The sequence below is a fragment of the Symphodus melops genome, assembly GCF_947650265.1.
Source record: "Symphodus melops genome assembly, chromosome: 5".
In the NCBI taxonomy this organism is placed as follows: Eukaryota; Metazoa; Chordata; class Actinopteri; order Labriformes; family Labridae; genus Symphodus; species Symphodus melops.
In genome coordinates this window covers 23,539,452-23,558,056 of record NC_136695.1, presented here as the reverse complement: position 1 = coordinate 23,558,056, position 18,605 = coordinate 23,539,452, and the positions used below count along the sequence as shown (strand labels likewise).

The window sequence follows — 18,605 nt, the reverse complement described above, 5'->3', positions numbered from 1 at the left end:
TGTTGTTCGTTGTTTTTGTTCTCGGGGAGTCTCGCTGACCGGGAAAGATGCGTCTCTCGTTGGCTATGTTGATCTCCCACGGCCGGGTGGCCCGAAAGATGGGTTTGGGTCCTCAGTCACGAATCAACATGCTTCGGAACATTTTGACAGGACTGGTCCGGCACGAGAGGATAGAAACCACGTATGCACGAGCTGACGAAGTCCGCTTCTATGCTGAAAAGGTAACGATGCTGGCTCACTAATTCATTAAGAACTGTTTATAGGATATATTATTATTTGTTGTTGTTGTTCAGAAAAAGCATCAGCGAATAAATACTGGGTTAAGGTGTTGTCCTAAAAGTTCAAAAAGTCAATAGTTAAGACTAGAGTTGTTAATCGCTTGATAATATTTAAAGGGGACATTATGTGAAAAATCCACATTTACAGTGTTTCTTTTAATATTTATTTGGGTAACCTGAGTGAGTGTCTATCAACCCACCAAATTTAAAAATAAATCCACCCAGTCATTTGTTTGTGGTCTGCACAAGTCCTACCACACAGAGAAAAATGCTCAGTTTCAAATTTTCTGAGTTTGTGACATCACAAGTTGGATTCTGGTTTAAATAAATAAAGATAAAAATCCCCTCCCCTCTACATACTTCCAGGCCTGCAATCATTTGACTGGAGTGGTCTTGCTTTGTGCTACATCTTTTCTAAGGTCTGGACAAGCGTCTGTTAGACTGCCACTTTATTTTCAATGTCCAGCTTTGATCTGTGTTTTGTGATGATTAAGACCACTGCAGAAAAAAAAACCATCTCTCAAAAATAAAATGTAGAGAAAGGAAGGGATGTGGCTCCTGTCTTTACCCACCATTGTAAGCCGAGGGCTAGATATAACTCGTCATATTTTCTTCTCTATGTATTAGTGTTTGTGACATCTGCTGTACATTCATTGTCAGCCTTACTTTAGGTTTGACTGGAAGTCCTCTCACAACATGTCATGCTTTCCTTTTTCTTTTTAAACTGAAACAAAATCTGAATTTCCCTCGGGATCAATAAAGTATCTATCTATCTATCTATCTATCTATCTATCTATCTATCAATGGCAAAATACAACAAATGGTTAAACATACATGTGTACCATTAAACATATTACAAAAAAAAGAGTACAGCATATGATGAAAACACCACAAACAGTGTGATAGGTGCTTTACAGATCAAATAAATAAGACTGATCTATTTCATTTCATACAGAGCATGTGTTTTAGATTGGGTCTCACATATCAAGTTGTTGCCTTTTGAAATCTTCAATCCAGAGCTGTCCAGCCATCCATTTCTCCACCATATAAAGTTGTTTTCTTCCTCTGGACTAAATTCATCAGGATGTGTATATGACCGCCTTCCTCTATGTAAAGGCAGTTCCACTTCACTCTAATAATCTAGGATACATTTGAATTTAAATCACATTTTCTCCAATAGTCAAAACAGTATGTAACTTTTTTGACAGAACAAGTATATGGACGTCGAACATTACAGGAATATGTGATCACTGAACTAGAGCTGAAACGATTCCTCGAATAACTCGAATAATTCGATTACAAAAATTCATCGAGGAACTTTCGCTGCCTCGAAGCTTCGTTAAGTTTTTTTTTTTTTTGCGTCATCAAAACTTTGGTATGAGTATAAAACACGTTTAATGTAGCTGCAGCTACCTGCTCCTCTCTCTTACACACAGCGCTAACACGCACACACACACACGCGCACACACGGACACACACACACACACACGCGAGCGCGGTGTGCCCCTTTTAACTTTTAGTCAGCACACAGTTGATCCGTGATCCATACGACCGAGTCGGGAACACGTGATCCGGTCAAACGGTCGGCTTTTCTCCGTTCACTCTCTCCGTGTTTGCAGCTAACATAACGATAGCAACGTCCTCTCACAGTCTCTGTCATAGACACGTCTATTGTCTCTGTAGTCTGTGAGCGCACTGCAGGAGCAGACAGAGATACACTTTTAACAATATACAGGCTGATTATATTAAATGTCTGATGTCTTCAAAGCTAAATCAACACAGAACTTGTTTGTGGAATAATAATTTAGCAAATATGTATTTAAAGTTTCTCAATTTCCTTATCTGACATATAATGATTGATTCTGTGATTGATTCAACAGAACATAATGCTTTCTCAGTTAAATGTACTGTAATAGATGTGTCGGCTACACAAAACACTATTTGTTATTTCAGCCATTAAAACGTGTTTGGCCTGTATTTTTCATCTACCTGCCGCCTTGACCAGTGAATCAGAAAGTGAATTTGGGACCGTCAGTAGTATGGTGAGCATCATCAGCAACTGTAGAGCAGAGGTGGTTGGCTGTAACAAGCAGGCGTTTCCATGGTAACTGCAAAGAAGCAGGTTTGTAGGGACGACCCAAGACGAGTTAAACCTTAATTAAGCAAAAGTATGATTTATTCGATTAATCGACGGGATATTCGATAGAATACTCGATTACTAAAATATTCGATAGCTGCAGCTCTACACTGAACATCTCATTATAAACACGCTGCAGAAACAGCCTCCTCTCTGTGGCTTATCAAGCCTCTCTCTCTTAGTGCTTGAATCAGTATTCAACCATTAAATAAGAGTTTTCTTCATGTGATGCAAAAAGCGTCATATTGCATCACATGAAGAAAACTTCCAGGCAAAGAAAAACATATTTTTCTCGTCTCAGGGCAAAATGAGGGCTGGACTCACAACCATTCAACACTGCTACCATGTTTCTAATGATACAAAGCTTCATGCAAATGGGTGAAGTATCCCTTTAAGAATGTAACATGAGGAAGTCCCACAGCACACACTCACCCAGATTATTTTATCGAAAGACTCACTCTGAAATGAAAGTGTGCTCTTGTTCCCTTTCTACCAGCTGGTTGACTACGCCAAAAAGGGAGACACTGATGAGAAGGCGATGAAAATGGCGAGCTTTTGGCTCACGGTACGTATCTGCTGCTCTCCCAACTGTGTGAAGTTTCATGCTTCCTGCCTCTGAATATCAAATAGTTGCTGGGAAGTTTATTTATAGTTGATTCTGCTCACTCTTTCCAGGAGAAGGATCTCGTCCCAAAGCTGTTCAAGGTCCTCGCTCCACGGTTTGAGACTCAGACAAATGGCTTCACGAGGATGTCTCGTATCCCGAACAGACAGAACCTGGACAGAGCGAAGATGGCAGTCCTGGAGTACAAAGGCAACCCTTTCCCTCCTCTCTATCCTGTAAGAAAAGAGAACGAGCTCACTCTCATTAACCAGCTGCTCAAAGGCTACAGAGAGGAGAGGGCACAACAGTTGGCAGCCAAAGCTTAATGAGAAGAAACCTGAGGATGGATCAGTGAGCTGAAGACTGATGGTCGAGGTGTTGAGATGCTTTTGAAGAGTCACATGCAATGCTGCACATAGTGGCTTCAAGAGACATGCGTATCTACACCAAAAGGAACAGTTTAATTTCCAGGGCTCGCAGTCGAGGAATATTTCTGTTATGTATTAATAAATATTACTTTGTAAAGATGGTTGTCTCTTTACTTTATACTAGATCCCGACCATATATTATATTAGTAGACTCTGCATCGGCTAATTTTATCGCTGATCTGCGCCTATATTTCTAGATTTAATCACCCGTCAAAAAGCATTTCTCTAGCAGTTCTCTTGTAGCAGTAGAGTGCTATATGGATTACAACAAACGGCATTACTCTCCAGAGTTTCTCACGGTGATGCACGTACATGCGGTTACTTTCCAGTTAAGTGACCATCTTGTCTTCATTCTGTATCTTTTCCACATTTGATTACTGCATTTAAGGGATCAAGGCAATTAATGTATGTCTATATCTATAGAGATGTAAGAAAGATCTATGACAGATGGATACATCGCTTGATTTTTCTCTCTCCCTGACATCAGTATTGTGCCCAAAAAATCCCAATCAGTCAGGTCCTACTTCAAACACTTCAGCAGGTTGTTGTGTTGTCCTATGATGCTGGCTTACGCTACAACAGCGGTCTCTTCTTATACTTATAAAAGCGGTCATTAAACCCATTCAAGTTATAAATCAATAACTCTAATTTATTTATTGATAGGATCAAGATTTAAAAAAAATAACTAACTCCTAAAAAGCACGATGATATTTGTATTTAATACATCATTATAGGTGAATCTATTGATGGAATTATTTTCATTTTTATTTGGGATATATTAAGATATTTATGTACTAATATTCAACGCCTTATCATTGGTACCGGTTTCAGTCACTGGCAAGTATGAGAGAAAAAAATGTAGGAAGTTTCATTGTGTGAATAGAAAATTATATAAAAATAATTGGGACATAAATTAAATCCTGAACTTACAAATTGTTAAAAAATTATGTAACAGCGATGGCGAAGACTGAAGCCATTTTCAAATGTTGCTGTAAAAGCAGAAGTTTGTTGTGACTGCACTTCAGCAGTCACAGAGAAGGGATACAGTGAAATAATGAGGTCAGATTGTGACCAGCCTGGATTGTGTCCCGTGGTGTTTTACTTTAATGAACTCTTGTAATGCGAACACACTAAATATGATTCATGGATATTACACCGACTCCTCTGGACCCGAGCCCTTGTCCTGTCTCAAACCAAAAACTGCAGCCAAATCATACAAACACACTCACACAACACCTCTAATAAAACCATTTTTAATTATTTTGGCAAAAAGTCTATATGTACAGCATAATTAGAATTGTCATTTGACACCATTAAAATGCATTTGAACAGTGCTTCAGAGATGTGCTCTTAACCAGATCTGAGTCGCCTTAAAGCTGTGCTGTTTTCTGTCATGCATACATAATCTCTTTTCTTCCAACTTCTCTCCCTCTCAGTCCTGTTCTTGCATGTCACTATACACACAAGTTTAAAGAAGTGATGCAGTATTGGTAGTTGTGTCTGTTAGCCGAATCACCCAGCCTCTACTCAGTCACGTCATGGCAACCATAACAATAGGCAACAGCAGACAAAATGGCATATACGCCTAATATTAACCACACATGATCCACACTAATGCTTTATACTGTAATTCAAGGATCCTTCTGTTTCACGTAACATCTCTGACTACACCTGAATAAGTTACACACCACAATCCTAACATTTTAAAGTACTGCATTACAGCAAAATTGTCACTGATGAATAAGTGGAGTATTCACTGTCTTCACACTGTGGCTATTTTCCTTTGACATCATCCACTCGGTGGGGAGCTCCGATGCTGAGATAATGTTGTACTCTCGTGTGTTGTCAGCTGTTTTACAATTGCCAGAAGGCTGAAAAATGGTCATAAACAACTCCAAATTGATAATCAGCTACAAAGACTAAATCAATCACTTGTTTCCGTTAAAACATTTAATACCAGATAAGCTACCATCAGAGGACAGCTAATGTTAGCATTTCACCATTTCTCAGCAAGCATAAGAGTTAGCAAGGATTTTATAACGTTCCTTATTTAATCATTCTTTTGAAAAGCAAGGTCAGCATTCAGTCCCTTCCTAGACAACTGTAATGTTCGGTAGGAAACAGCTAAAAGCTTAGATACACTTGTCTAACAGTAGCGTAAGGGTTTTAACTCATTACCGTCCAGTATTAGCTCCAATGTAAGCTGAGATAAAAAATATATATAGACATTTATCTTCCTAATGTATAAACACATTAGTTCTGATCCACTGATACCACTGTTAGCCACAATCAAATAGCTACCATTAACATTCAAGGGTCAAGGATGGTGTTGAACCCGCCATTATGACGAGGACTGTAGTCCCCATGCATTAGGTGCATTACCGCTAGGCTAACGGCACTCCAACATTAATAAACAATTTATCCCATTGCTCTTGTATTATCCAACATTTTCATAGAGTAACATTAACATTATTGCTACTTCCTTGCTAATGGTAATACTAGCTAGATTAGCTTAGTGCTAAGGTTGGCATTTTTCTGATGATAGCTAATGTGGTATTATGTTGGATGAAGAGAAATAGGAGGACAACATTACAACAGCATATGAGCTTCCCCATTGTGACATTAAAAGTAACTAGCCTTTATGTGCATATAGTCAATTAGCCGAATACCACCACTTCTACTAATCCAGTGAATTGTTGAGATTAAACAGGTGATTTCTTTTATTTTTCCTTCACTGATATCTTTACTCTCTGAAATGCAATTGTAGACAGCTGGTGATAATCTCTGTATCAATGACACTCTTACATTACTTATCAATTTATTTTTTAGAGTTCAGTTATGTTGGCTAAGTATGATGCGCTACTTCAAATCTCCGGACAGCTAGTGGTGTATTTACAGGCTTATGCATCTTTAATACTACTGGGTGCGGTGTGAATACAAGGTTTCAAAGCAGTTGTATAAAAGTGACATCATCACGAATAAACAGACTAAGACCAGGAACATTAAAGTGCTCCATGCAGGACAGACAAAATGTACAGTTGTGTTGCCATTTTCACATTTCATCTACAAGGCTTTTTTTTTCTTTTAGCTCAATTTTAGGGGACATAAAACTATTTATATTTGTATAGCTTTTAACAATAAGATTAGACCAACAAATACTCAGGTTTCAGGTAGCAGACAGGGGTGAGGATAAAGTTAGTGCAGCCTCCTGCTATTAAATCATGGATGTGTTGCAGGTGAGAGCGACAGAAGAGAAAGGACAAATATTCAATGTTATATTGAAGTGTGCCAGTAACTTGAAAATCACCCCTGTCCTTGTGCTGTATTGCATCAATACATTCACCAACGTCTACATACACAGAAATGACATTTTAAAGCAGGCATTTTCTGGACTCTAGTAAAAATGTATCCAAAACCAATAACATATAATACTAGTTTGAGATGGTGTTTGACATCTCGAGAAGGGTTTAAATGGAATTTGTCCAATTGGAAATTCAACTGAAGCCTTTTGTATGTACATACAAAGGTTTATAGACTTCAATACACACAATAAGCCAATATTGTATGGTCACATGGAGTACATATATCAGTTTGTTGGACGAGCTATACAATACAAACATGCATGTTTTACGAGTGCCCACAGTAAACATGACATTTTACATTTACACGTCAGCATATCAATCCAGAATAACCAGCTGCAATGAAGTAGAAATAGAAGAGTATGAATGTATCCAACAAACTCCATTAAGAGTAAATATCTATGGTTTATCAAAATGTTTCAAACATTTAAAAAAATGTTGTTTTTTTTTACATGTAATCCATAAATGTAATGGCATGAGATTCTCTGATGTTCACAGCACCAACTGGAATTTAATGATGTGGAAAAAAAACAAGTTTCCTTTTTTTCCAAATAAAACTATATAGAGTAGAAGCTCTGCCCTGTTTAAGCTATTTACAAACTCTTCCAGGCATACCATCAATGCCTCATGAATGTTTGAATAACAGCATTTCAAGGATTTTGTTCGTTTCCGCACCGTGCACAGATATCATTCTATTGCTCTGGCTACATCCACTTTGTCATCTTTCTCCCTGTGTGCCTCTTACTGGTCAACATTAAATATTTATTGCTTCTTTACTATTTAACAAGCTCAGCACTCCTATCTCATAGCCATTTCCACCTTCACTCATATCCTTCAGGGTTATTTTCATTCACAGGTTGAAAGGGGACCATTAAGAGAATCACTTTTCTGATGACTTCTCTTTGTCTTCCATCCACACTTTATTTTGGCCGTCTCTTTTGTCTTAAACAGAAAAACCTTGATTTCCACTCTGACATTTCTTTACTTTATAATGGCATTCATTCAGTCTGTTCTCTCTGTGCCATCCCAACTCTTTCTCCCTGTCTCTGTCTCAGTCTCATGCCTTTGTTCCAAACCCTCCTCCTCCTCCTCCTGCTCCGCTCTGCATGCTGAAATACTCTGTAAAGGAAGGAAGACGGGGCGGTAGGGGTGGCGAGCGTGTGGCCAGGCGTGGGGGAATCGGAGGCGGAGGTGGGGGCAGTATCGACGTCAGGTCTGCTGCAGTAGTGATGATCTTCTGCTCGCTGTTCCTCGGTACCTCAGGTCCTTTACGGGCCACCGTCTCCTCCACCGTCTTCACTGGCTCCTGGAGGAAAGAAGATGGGCATTTTGAACTGTTGACCTTTTTTGATCCTCTGGAAGGAGGTCACAGAACTGTCATATGGGTCAGACACTGTATCAGTAACAGACAATACATCACATTTTCACAGTTTCCAATACAACTCACTGATGCTATGTTAGGTAAAACGACACCTGTACTCGGTTTCCTGACCTCCAGTTCACTTACTTTACTCTCCACAACCTTTAGACCACGAAACATTATCTCAGCATGCCCTGCATGATAGACCCTTGCAGATATTGTAGGAATATTATAAAGTTAGTTATTATACAATTTTTTTTACAACTAAATCCATGTGCTGTACATAGACAAATATAACTTGTATGCACATTCCAGGATTATAGAACAATGATTTTCATTATTGATTAGGGATGTAACGATTCACTGAAGTCCCGATACGATTCTCTCACCATGTATTTTACAAAATGAGGCTGAAAAAGAGTCCTTTAATTTTTTTCATGAAAACACCTACGCAGCTCTTAATCTCTTTGGCTCTTGCACTCATTCAGGCAAGCGAGGCTACAAACCTGCTTGTTAGTATGGTTAGGCTTTGCAGCTACCATGGTAACGCCTGCTTGTTACAACCAAGCGCCTCTGCTCTACAGCTGCTGACGCTCACGATATTACTGCAATTAATTTTTCATGGTACCGATGTGATCTTGACACCTTTGAATAGATTTTTAACCGTCCCATAATGAATCTTTACATCCCTACTATCAGATTAAAGAAAAACAATGTTTCAAAAAGGTATTTGCTTTGGTAGTAATTACAGCCTCATCATTTTCAAAGTTTCTTCAGTCAACAGAGGATGATTTAAGTTTCTCCAGCTTGGATGTTTTTGTACTGAATACACACTTGTACACTGTTTCTAAAGTGTGCCCATATTTGCGGCATGCAAGGGAGAAGTTGTTTTTTATCTAAAAAAGGTTTTCTGGATGACTCCTCATCTGGCTTCAGGGCAAATAATACAAAACATTAAGATTTAAACATAAAGCCCCACTGAATTGGGTTCCCCTGAATCCTGGTCATGGAGATTTACTGCGTCTCTGAAAGTCATTAACTACACAACATTTCTTTCACTTAAACAAAGGAGAGACAGTGTGTTTTATTAAGCAACACAAAAGGGAAACTCTTAATGCCCACCTTGATAACAGGCTTATAAAGACTAAAGGGCAAGTAGAAAATCATGTTGTTTCATTGTATTGTTAGCAGCCAGAGTCTCACAGTGTAATTAGATGTCTGCAGCAAGCACAGCAATTTTTCGTGCTAGATTTCAAACAAGAACCTGAGGAACAAAGCACATCACTTCTTTGAACACTGGCCTTAAGGAAGTCAGACAATTCATTAGTTTCCTTTACACAACAACAAGTGAACCAACTTTGTTGATCTACAAACATTCTCCAATGTTAATTGAAAAACCGCTTCATTTCTCTACTGACATTGATATTGTTTTTTTTTTGGTTTTTTTTTTGGGCTACATTACAACAACTAGCTAGCTAACTAGCTTCTTTGAGTTTTAATATCTTTTAATATCATAAACACTACAGGTTGTCTCTTTATCTGAAAACTAAGTAAACCTTTCCTGTCATGACGTTTAGCTTCTGTATTTTGTCATCTCTGTACCAAGCATTAAGGTTTCTCTTTTCATGTTGTATATTTGTTGCTGATTCAGCCTGTTTTGTGTGTGAGGTCAGAGATTCAGAGCACATCTTCTGCCACTCAAAAGTAAAAGTAGAGATCTGAAAGTCCCCCTGACATAGACAAATCATCACAGCAAACATTTGTAAAAAAAAATCTATTACCCGTGCGTTATTAATATCAGTGTGTGTTACGTTGTTCCTTGCTCATTGTCATTCAACTATTGTACAGCCCACAGGAAGAGACAGGAAAGGTCCTCAAAATCATGTCTCCTTCCAAACCTCAAAGTGACACTGAGGCTTTTAATCTGACTGTGCTTCATTTCAAGCTTTGACACTAAAACGTACTCATTTTAAAAGCATCAAAGAGGAGTTCACTTAGAGAAATCTACATTCACAAATCAAACACAGCTAAGTGGGGTTGTTTAAAGTGAATATAGACACACACGCTGAATGAGCTGGTCGTCTAATTCTGGTGCCTTTACCTGTTTTTGCTCCTTCATTTACTTCACTTGTTTATAAATGGGGACAAATAAATAGATGTGAATGAAAAATCTGTATTCACTTCTGCCTTGCCTCCAAGTAAAATGTCTGCAAGAATTCAGGGTTATAGATAGATAGATAGATAGATAGATAGATAGATACTTTATTGATCCCGAGGGAAATTCAAGTGGTTATTTGATTGTGAGAGCAGCAGATATTAGTATTATAAGTAAGTGAGCATGGCAATGATAGTATTCAAGTCAAGCTTTGTGGCTACATAAGGTTGTGTTTGGGAAAACATCTTTATATATATATATATATATATATATATATATATATATATATATATATATATATATAGTAGTAATATGAACCCAGAAATCGTCCTTGGTGAGAGTCTGCCTACATGGATAATCTTCTGCTGTGAGGTGCATGTGTGGATAGAGCTTCAGTTGGACTCACTGATTGAATGGAGAACAGTTCTGTGAAGTTGGGTTGAGAGTCTCCCAGGAAGGAGCTGTTTCCGTAGGCGTGGTGGGGGAAGCTCTCCGTCCCCTCGCCTCCTTTTGGACTGGACAGAAGTATCCCAATCTGGGACGTCCGCACATGATAAGGGAAGTTCTTATTGGCTGCTGAAGGTCGTGTGATAATCTATGGGGTAAAATCATAAATATATGATATGAACTATACTTATACAGTCTATACAGGAGGTAACATGCAAAGTCCAAGTAAGGACTAGATATAGCAAGCATTCAGTGAGCAGGAACATAAATGGACATCTGTGGGAGCGGGGCTGCCCATTAGTGAAGAACAACGTGTCAAGAAGGTGAGGAGGAGGCAGATAATGATGTGTGGAGGAGACAATCAGCATGAGGCAGTTATGTCTCAAGGATAGTGAATAATGTATGACTGACAATGGCAATAACGACTGTTGAATAATGTGAACAAGTGCTAGGGTCTGTAAGAGCGTAACAGCCCAGGCTTGTGAGTGTGTTTTGCGTGGTACGAACGAGGAAAACGATGTGAGCGTAGAGGTGAATGCCGAGCTGAATGCCGTTGACAATCTTCTCGCGGGCCCAGCGAGGGATCCCAAAGTTGGCGATCAGAGCCATCACAGGCACTGCGAAAAACCTGAGGAAGACAAGTGAAACGGTTTAGCATAACGGCACAGGAAAAAAACACATTAAACGGAGAAAGAAAAAAAAGAGATGAGAAAAGAGTTTGAGGGTGAGAGGCGGAGAGAGAGAGAGTCTGAAAAAGATGTAAAGCACAGAGGGAGATAAAGATGGGAGAAAAGGAGAGGCGTAGATAATGAGGCGGGAGATAGTGGCAGCAATGAGAGAGAAATACAGAGATAATATTAGTCTTTGTAATCTACTCTTCATTTCAAGCTCTTGCTATTATACTGAGTGAGTGAAGGGCAGAGAAGCAAAGCTGCATATGCAGACACGTTTTTCTCAGGGTAAATGAAAAGCACTGATTCTCAGTGCAGAGCTTTTAGCTGTCTGGCACATAGATATATCCATGTAGCAGCATACATTGTTCTAATAGAGGAGGACCTCATCAGCTGAGGAAAGAGCTACAATAATTGAGCACTGAGTTTGGGCACACACTTTTGTAGGGGGGGTAGTGTGGAATAAACAACTTCTCATTCTTGCTTTGCTAAAGCATAAGCTATCTTGTGAATTTTTTTTTTTTTTACACAGCAGCATTAATTATTCAAATGAAAGAGACCTCAAACAGAAAAAAAAACATGCATCTCCCTACTCCTGCAATCTCCCGCTCAGGTGCTGTTATCCACACAGCAAGGGCAGAGAGAGGGAAGCTGAGCAGGTCTCACCATAGCGTGTATGTGGTGAAGAAAGGGATGTAAAAGGGCTGCTTCTCAGGGTAATGTTTCAGGGAGACCAGCACGGCGTAGCAGAACCACACGTAGGCCAACAGCTGCAGGCCCATCAGTCCGTAGCCTGCAGGGCTGTCGTAGGCGTAGAGGACCTCGCCAGGGTCAAAGAACTGGCACAGAAACATCTGAATCTGAATCAGCGCTTACAGCAAAGTGAGTTCTTAAAGTGTTTTTAATGTGCAGGACAGTAAACATAGAAATAAAATGAAACAATTGAAAACAGCAGTACTCCTACTGTCCAAACACTTCATACAATAAATGATATAGATATTACAGAATCTTATAAAATATGTTCAAATGTATCAATTTGTAGAAAAATAGAGCGTAACATATGTAGAGGAATGTGCAGGGTATTGCAAAGTGAGGGGATAATTATGCATTAAACAGAAAAATAATCCAGATAATGTGCTTTAATGTAATCCAGGTGTGAAGGCTTCATGTGATACGCAACAATAAATGAAAGAAAAAATTACATTCATGCAAACTTAAAAACTCACCAGCTCAGCTTTTAAACAAAGTAGACAAAGGGCTTTATGACACGTCGTAATCTGTGTTCTAATTAATAAGATGGATGACTCGAGGTTCAGCTGATGCTCCAGATGACCGAGCCAAAGCTCCGCGTTAGTCTTTGACATTGACACTCATCCACATCGAGGTCGTTGAAAAGTGTGTGTGCAAGTTTCTGGGTGAATGTGTGCGCAGATTGCATTTCACAGTCCAGTGAATGGATAGCGATGACCATACAGGGTTACTCTTGCTACATAATGCATAGGTCTGGCAGCTTGCTGTGGAGGAGCTTCTTGGGATCCAACCAGAGCCGGTTAGATTTTCCAACTGCAGGCCATGTGCCAGAAACACACCTTAAGTCTCCATTTCAGTTCTGATTGTAACCTAGTTTGGCGTATTTTTAGCTGAGGCTCCCCAGAGTTTGGCTCTTTAATAGCAGGGAGCATGTGAGAGGGCAGGCGGCAGATAAATCACACCGCTTCACAGCCACATATTGCAGTGAGAGGGATGCTATAGGCTCCAGTTTAAATTAAGCCTGGATCCTTTCACTGCACTACTCCCACTGGATCATTGCCATACTGTATTCAAAGACTGTAATGCACTGAATGTACCATCATTACATGTGACGCTGCCGTGGCCTGTACGCCATGCAGAAGTGTATGTAACTGTAACTCTCCTGAGTGTGTTATTAATTCATGAGCTCTACAGAGAGACGCAGTATAATGAGAGGGGAGGTCTCTCAGTAAATCTTCATACCCCAGGATATCTTAAGGAAACAGCTACTGATCTATTACTGAGTAGAGATCTCATGGAGCTTCTCTCAGGTACAGTAGGAAGAAACTCTGGACTTGTGCTTTTTGAAAGTTGCCTGTCTGGATCCATAATTTGTAACTCATTTAAATTTCTTCCCCCTTAACAATCAACTTGATGCATATTTATATTGAGCAATATATCAATGTAATGAGTGAGTTGACAGGAAAAGCCATTACAGCCCACGTTGACGTGTGGGCCTCATACCTTCATGAATCTTCATGAGATTGTTAAAAAAGCCAAAGACAGTAATAACAGCAGTGCAGACGCCGAGTCAGAACAAATCTCGTACTCAGTACCTCCAAATGTGTGCGTCTGTGTGTGTGTGTGTGTGTGTGTGTGTGTGTGTGTGTGTGTGTGTGTGTGTGTGTGTACGTACCTCGGCCTCGTAGATGAACAGGATAACGTAGGTGATTGTGTAGACCGTCATGTAGATGCTCAGCTTAACCGACCCGCTGTGACTGATCCTCGCCCTGACAGGCAGCGACGCACATGCACATACGCACACACACACACACAAACACACACACACATTTGGATTCTCAGAGGTCAGACAGAAATCAGCAGAAAATAGGAAACAAATCCACACACAAAAACAAAACACAAAAAGATCATGCCTGGTTCTTTGCACACAAAGGGAAGACCGCTTCATCTAAAAGCAGACATTCACAGCACAAAGGACTGCTGAGATTGCTAAATATAAAATGGAAGCAGGCTGGTGGACACAGCAGGCTTTGAAAAGACTGCCCGCGATCACAAACAGAAATTAAGACTTCTTCATTTGCACAGTGGCAGTCAACGAATGGAAGAAATTCTGCGTTAAGCTTTGATCAAAACACAAGCTTTATCTCAGACTGATCCAACTTCAAACATCAGAGGAAAAATATCAAAGTCAGTGTCAGTTAGTTATCTCCAAACTGTCAACTTATCATTTACCGCAGATAAACAGCAATTTATTAGAGCTTGATGGAGATGCAGTTTTTAAGTTTATTCACTGGGGTTTAAAGAGGGTTTAATAAGTGAGTGAGAGAGAGAGATCTTCTGAAGCCAGAGGAGGATCTAATCCCACCGTCAAAAAAGCCAGTTTAAATCTTGCACGCTCAGTTATGACTACAGGAGTTCAGCCTGGGAAAAAGAAAAAACTAAAAACGAGATTTCACTTGTGCCGGAAGCAGGACAAATCATAAAACTACCAGCGCTGGCTTAGATGATGACTCACCGCAAATCAAAAGTGAAAAACCTGCGAGCAGCCATTTATTTAAGCTGTTCAGGTTTGAGGAGCATCAATGTTCCGTCTTCTCACATAAAACTGACTTAGAAATGTACTTTTTGAGGGGAAGCTTCTTAATTTTTTTTACAGAATTTCATGAGCTGCCGTCTTGTTTTATCAGTGGATTTTTAATCGTCGTCTGGACAATTCGAAAAAAAGACAACTAAGGAGGGCGTTTGTCCAATCAGGTGTGCCAATGTTCCAGCATAGGACAGCATCTGTAATTACTCTATTGTGAGATGAAGGCTGTCCCATGCAAATGTCAACAAAGCCTCGCCAAAAAAAAAAAAAAAAAAGTTGCTGGGGAACCAAAACATTATCAGGGAAAATGTTAATTTTCAGCTGAAACAAAAGCAGAAAACAAAATTGCATCTCTTTCTCACAACATATCAGGGCTTCATCCAAACTATCACACCCAGTGCACACTAACTGGCTCTCTGACTGACACCTGACATTGTCATGCCATGAGATAATGTGTTATGACTGTGACAGCTCAGCCTAACAGCCAGAGACAGTGGCAGCATAAACACACCCGTACAAAGTGACACACACACACACACACACACACACACACATACACACACACACACACACACACACACACACACACACACACACACACACACACACACACACACACAGTGTTAACCCCCCACCTGGTGACAGTGAAACCTTTGCCCAACAGTATGAGCATGAGGAGGAACACCAAGAAACTGACGGAGAACAGTAATTTCCCTGGAGAGAGAAAGAGAGAGAGAGGAGACACAGAGGGTAATTAGGTTGTGGTTTCCGAATCTGTTATATCAGAGGAGAGAGATAAAACCAGGTCACTACACACATACGCCATCCACACTCACACACAGAATCATGCATGATCCTTCTATGACAGTCAAACTAGCTATTGAACTTCCAGGCCTGCAAGCACATCCGTCATCGCCCACTTGTTCATTCTGCTCGGACAGAGAGTGAGTCTCCAGTGCAGAGACAGCGTCAGTCAGTCTGTACGTCAGTCACTCCTTCAGGCAGTCAGCCAGTGTTTCAGTCATTCAGGGCAGATGCAGGAAAAGAACTCACCCAGTATTTTCAGGCTGCCGTTTCCCACTCCATCTCTTGCATACAGGCCCCAGTAGACACAATGGAACAACAGGCTGAACACTGCCAGGAGAAAGTGATGCAAGGACGAGAACATTTAGATGGGAAGAGAAGAGGAGAGGAGAGAAAGTTGGTAGATCATGTCAGAGGAAATTAGTAAGGAATAAATGTAAAACAGAAGCGATGGGGAGATGATAATGAAGAGAGCGAACAGGAAGTAGAAAAGAAGTGAGAAAGAAAAGAAGAGGAATTGATGAAAGGAGCAGAAGGCGTGAGAGAAGTGGGAGGAGAGGGTGAAAGAGAATTTTAGGGATGGCAGGAGAATTGAGAAGGGATTTGGAGAGGGGACAAGCAAGCAAGAAGAAAGCAAGATGGGGGCGGAGGGGGGGGGGGTAGGAGGAGAAGAGAGGAGGTGGGGATGTTCGTCAGTATCAGCATGCTCCATTGAACACTGAAGCACAGCACTGCTGTTTGCTATAGTTCCCATTCAGAGGCTAATAAGGACGATAATATCTTGCCATTGAAGCTGGGATTAAGGTACGAGATGAAGCCGTGCCAGAGCCTCATCTGGAGTGTGCGTTTCTGTTTGTTTGTGTGTGAGTGTGTGAGTGTGTGCGTGTGCGCGCGTGTGTTATGGAAGACATCTCACCCTCCACACCTGCCGCAGTCATAAACATTTTGTAGGTTGTGTGAAGAAGCTGTCTTCCCTTCAGATTATCTGCAGAGAGAGAGAAAAAAGGAATGAGATAGAGGTGATTGAGGTCTGCTTTTGTGTGTGTGTGTGTGTGTGTGTGTGTGCGTGTGTGTGTGCGTCATAGTGATAAAAGGATGGAGATATGCTAACAGATGGTGAAGGAGAGTGAGAGAGGTACACTGGGAGAGAGACAGAGAGGAGATAAAAAAAAATCACAAGAAGGGGCCAAATAAAGGGGGAAGAGCCCATTAGTATGCACCTATACTTTGTGTTTCCCGGCACGAGATGAGGTATTATACATCTTCTCTGCTTGCTCCAGCAATCCGGGAGGAAATATTTTAATGTGTATTTAAGCAGGCAATTTTACTACCGAACACCCCTACAAACAGGGGAGGCTCCAGGGAAAATTTACGGTGGGAGGACGGGCCATAAACACACACTCACAGCTGCCCTCTGTAACTACAGGCTGGGCTGCTGAATCCTCCCGTGGTTTCCTCAAAGACGCGTAAATGATGGCTGTCTGAGGAACATTTGTCCCATGAATAAAAATGCTGTCATCTCCTCCTGGCTTGAACGTTGAGTCCCTTTTTTTTGTCCGTCTCTTCCATTATATGCAAACTCCTTTGACACTGCAAAAATAGTTTTCATTTAGGTAGAAGTAATGACAAGAAAATATCCATTTTTTCCCCCCTGTATTTGCAGAACACTCTGCGTTTGTTCTAATGTCCTTTGTTAGATTTTAACTTTTGCAAACAACTAAAGTCAAACTCATTAAAGCTGAAGCCTGCACGTCAGTTTATATCCCCAACATACATATACAGTCACAGCAGTTGATTCAAAGGCTTCACATAATATCTGCATAAAATCACAAAGAGACTCCAGCAGAGTCTAAATATGTATTTGCTCCTCATTATGAAGTCTTATTCCACTGCGCTGCAAAGCGAGGACTAAACTCTCCATAACCCCCTGTGTTCAAAGTAATGAAAGGAATTCCATTTGCAACTTATATACTGAGGACAGAAATAATAATAATGACACCACAGGAGGTAATTTGAGGATTTTTAAAAGCAATTTTAGTCTAATTTCGGAGTTCATTATCCAGATTACGTTCAATTTAGAGTAAAACTAGTTTTGTCATAAACTTATCTTGCCGTCTCTTCATGCAGATAGTTTGAGAGTTCCTCCTTCACTTCAAGAAAGTGCCCCCCAAAGGCATTTCATTAGTGCTAGTTAAAACATAGTAAATACAACAGGATATAAAAGGAGGCCTTGTTACCCTGATGAGTTTAAATTCTGAGCAGAAAAAGGTTTCATCCAAAGAAAGAGTCCCCACAAGAACCACTGTCGTTCTGTTTCTGTTGATTATCCAGAGAAATCATTGCTGCAGAATTTTTTCAAACGACTTTTTTAACGTCTTTTAATTGAATTTCCCTCGGGATCAATAAAGTATCTATCTATCTATCTAACAAACAAACGCGACTTTTAACTTCACTGTATTAGAACTCTACAGAAATCTCAGAGACAGAGGTTTAAAATGTTGTTAAATAAAATTAAAGTTCTCTGTATGGCAGAACATTATGGACTATAGACAACACCTCCGTTATTCAACATGTATCATAATCTGTATGAATATTTTTTATTATGACCAATAACATTTTCATGCCTTTAACTTTTCTAATAATTCTTTTTTAATAATAAATCCCTTTAATTCAAATGAGAAGATCATCATAGCCAAAACAAGAAACATGTATTGTGCTATTTGAATGAGTTCCTCAGAGAAAGGGAAAGGCCAAGACCTGCCCTCTGAAAGTCAACCATTGAAATTGTCAGTCATTGCCACCCTGCGTGCTCACGTCTCGTCAGCTAATCCAACACATGGTAGAAAGTCAACTTCACCAATTAAGTCTGAAAATGAGTCTCGTATTGAAGTTTTTACTTAAAGCAGAATTATCTGCAGAGCTCTCCTCCTCCTCAAAAATGAACCGGTCAGGTGATTAAAATCATCCAAAAGTCAAAAAGTTCACTTGACATCATAAGGGTGGGTGAGGTTAGCTGCTAGTTTGT

The 18,605-nt window shown here is 40.1% G+C and overlaps 2 protein-coding genes across 2 annotated transcripts in view; one reads left to right on the top strand and one right to left on the bottom strand.

The window, feature by feature from the left end:
* Nucleotides 1–11: 11 nt before the first annotated feature.
* mrpl17 (mitochondrial ribosomal protein L17) lies at nt 12–3,544 on the top strand. The gene is made up of 3 exons (XM_079345057.1): nt 12–221; nt 2,912–2,980; nt 3,091–3,544. Exons 1-3 carry the CDS (start codon nt 48–50, stop codon nt 3,343–3,345), a joined length of 498 nt encoding a protein of 165 aa, XP_079201183.1. The 5' UTR covers nt 12–47; the 3' UTR covers nt 3,346–3,544.
* Nucleotides 3,545–4,865: 1,321 nt separating this feature from the next.
* The window catches only part of tmem145 (transmembrane protein 145), a 39,371-nt gene continuing 25,631 nt past the window's right edge, over nt 4,866–18,605 (bottom strand). The window contains exons 8-15 of the mRNA XM_079343578.1: nt 16,497–16,565; nt 15,830–15,910; nt 15,412–15,490; nt 13,865–13,958; nt 12,106–12,278; nt 11,276–11,396; nt 10,728–10,916; nt 4,866–8,112 (exon numbers count right to left, since the gene is read on the bottom strand). Coding sequence (XP_079199704.1) covers nt 7,864–8,112; nt 10,728–10,916; nt 11,276–11,396; nt 12,106–12,278; nt 13,865–13,958; nt 15,412–15,490; nt 15,830–15,910; nt 16,497–16,565 — 1,055 coding nt within the window. The 3' untranslated portion in view covers nt 4,866–7,863. The remainder of the gene's footprint in view (nt 8,113–10,727; nt 10,917–11,275; nt 11,397–12,105; nt 12,279–13,864; nt 13,959–15,411; nt 15,491–15,829; nt 15,911–16,496; nt 16,566–18,605) is intronic.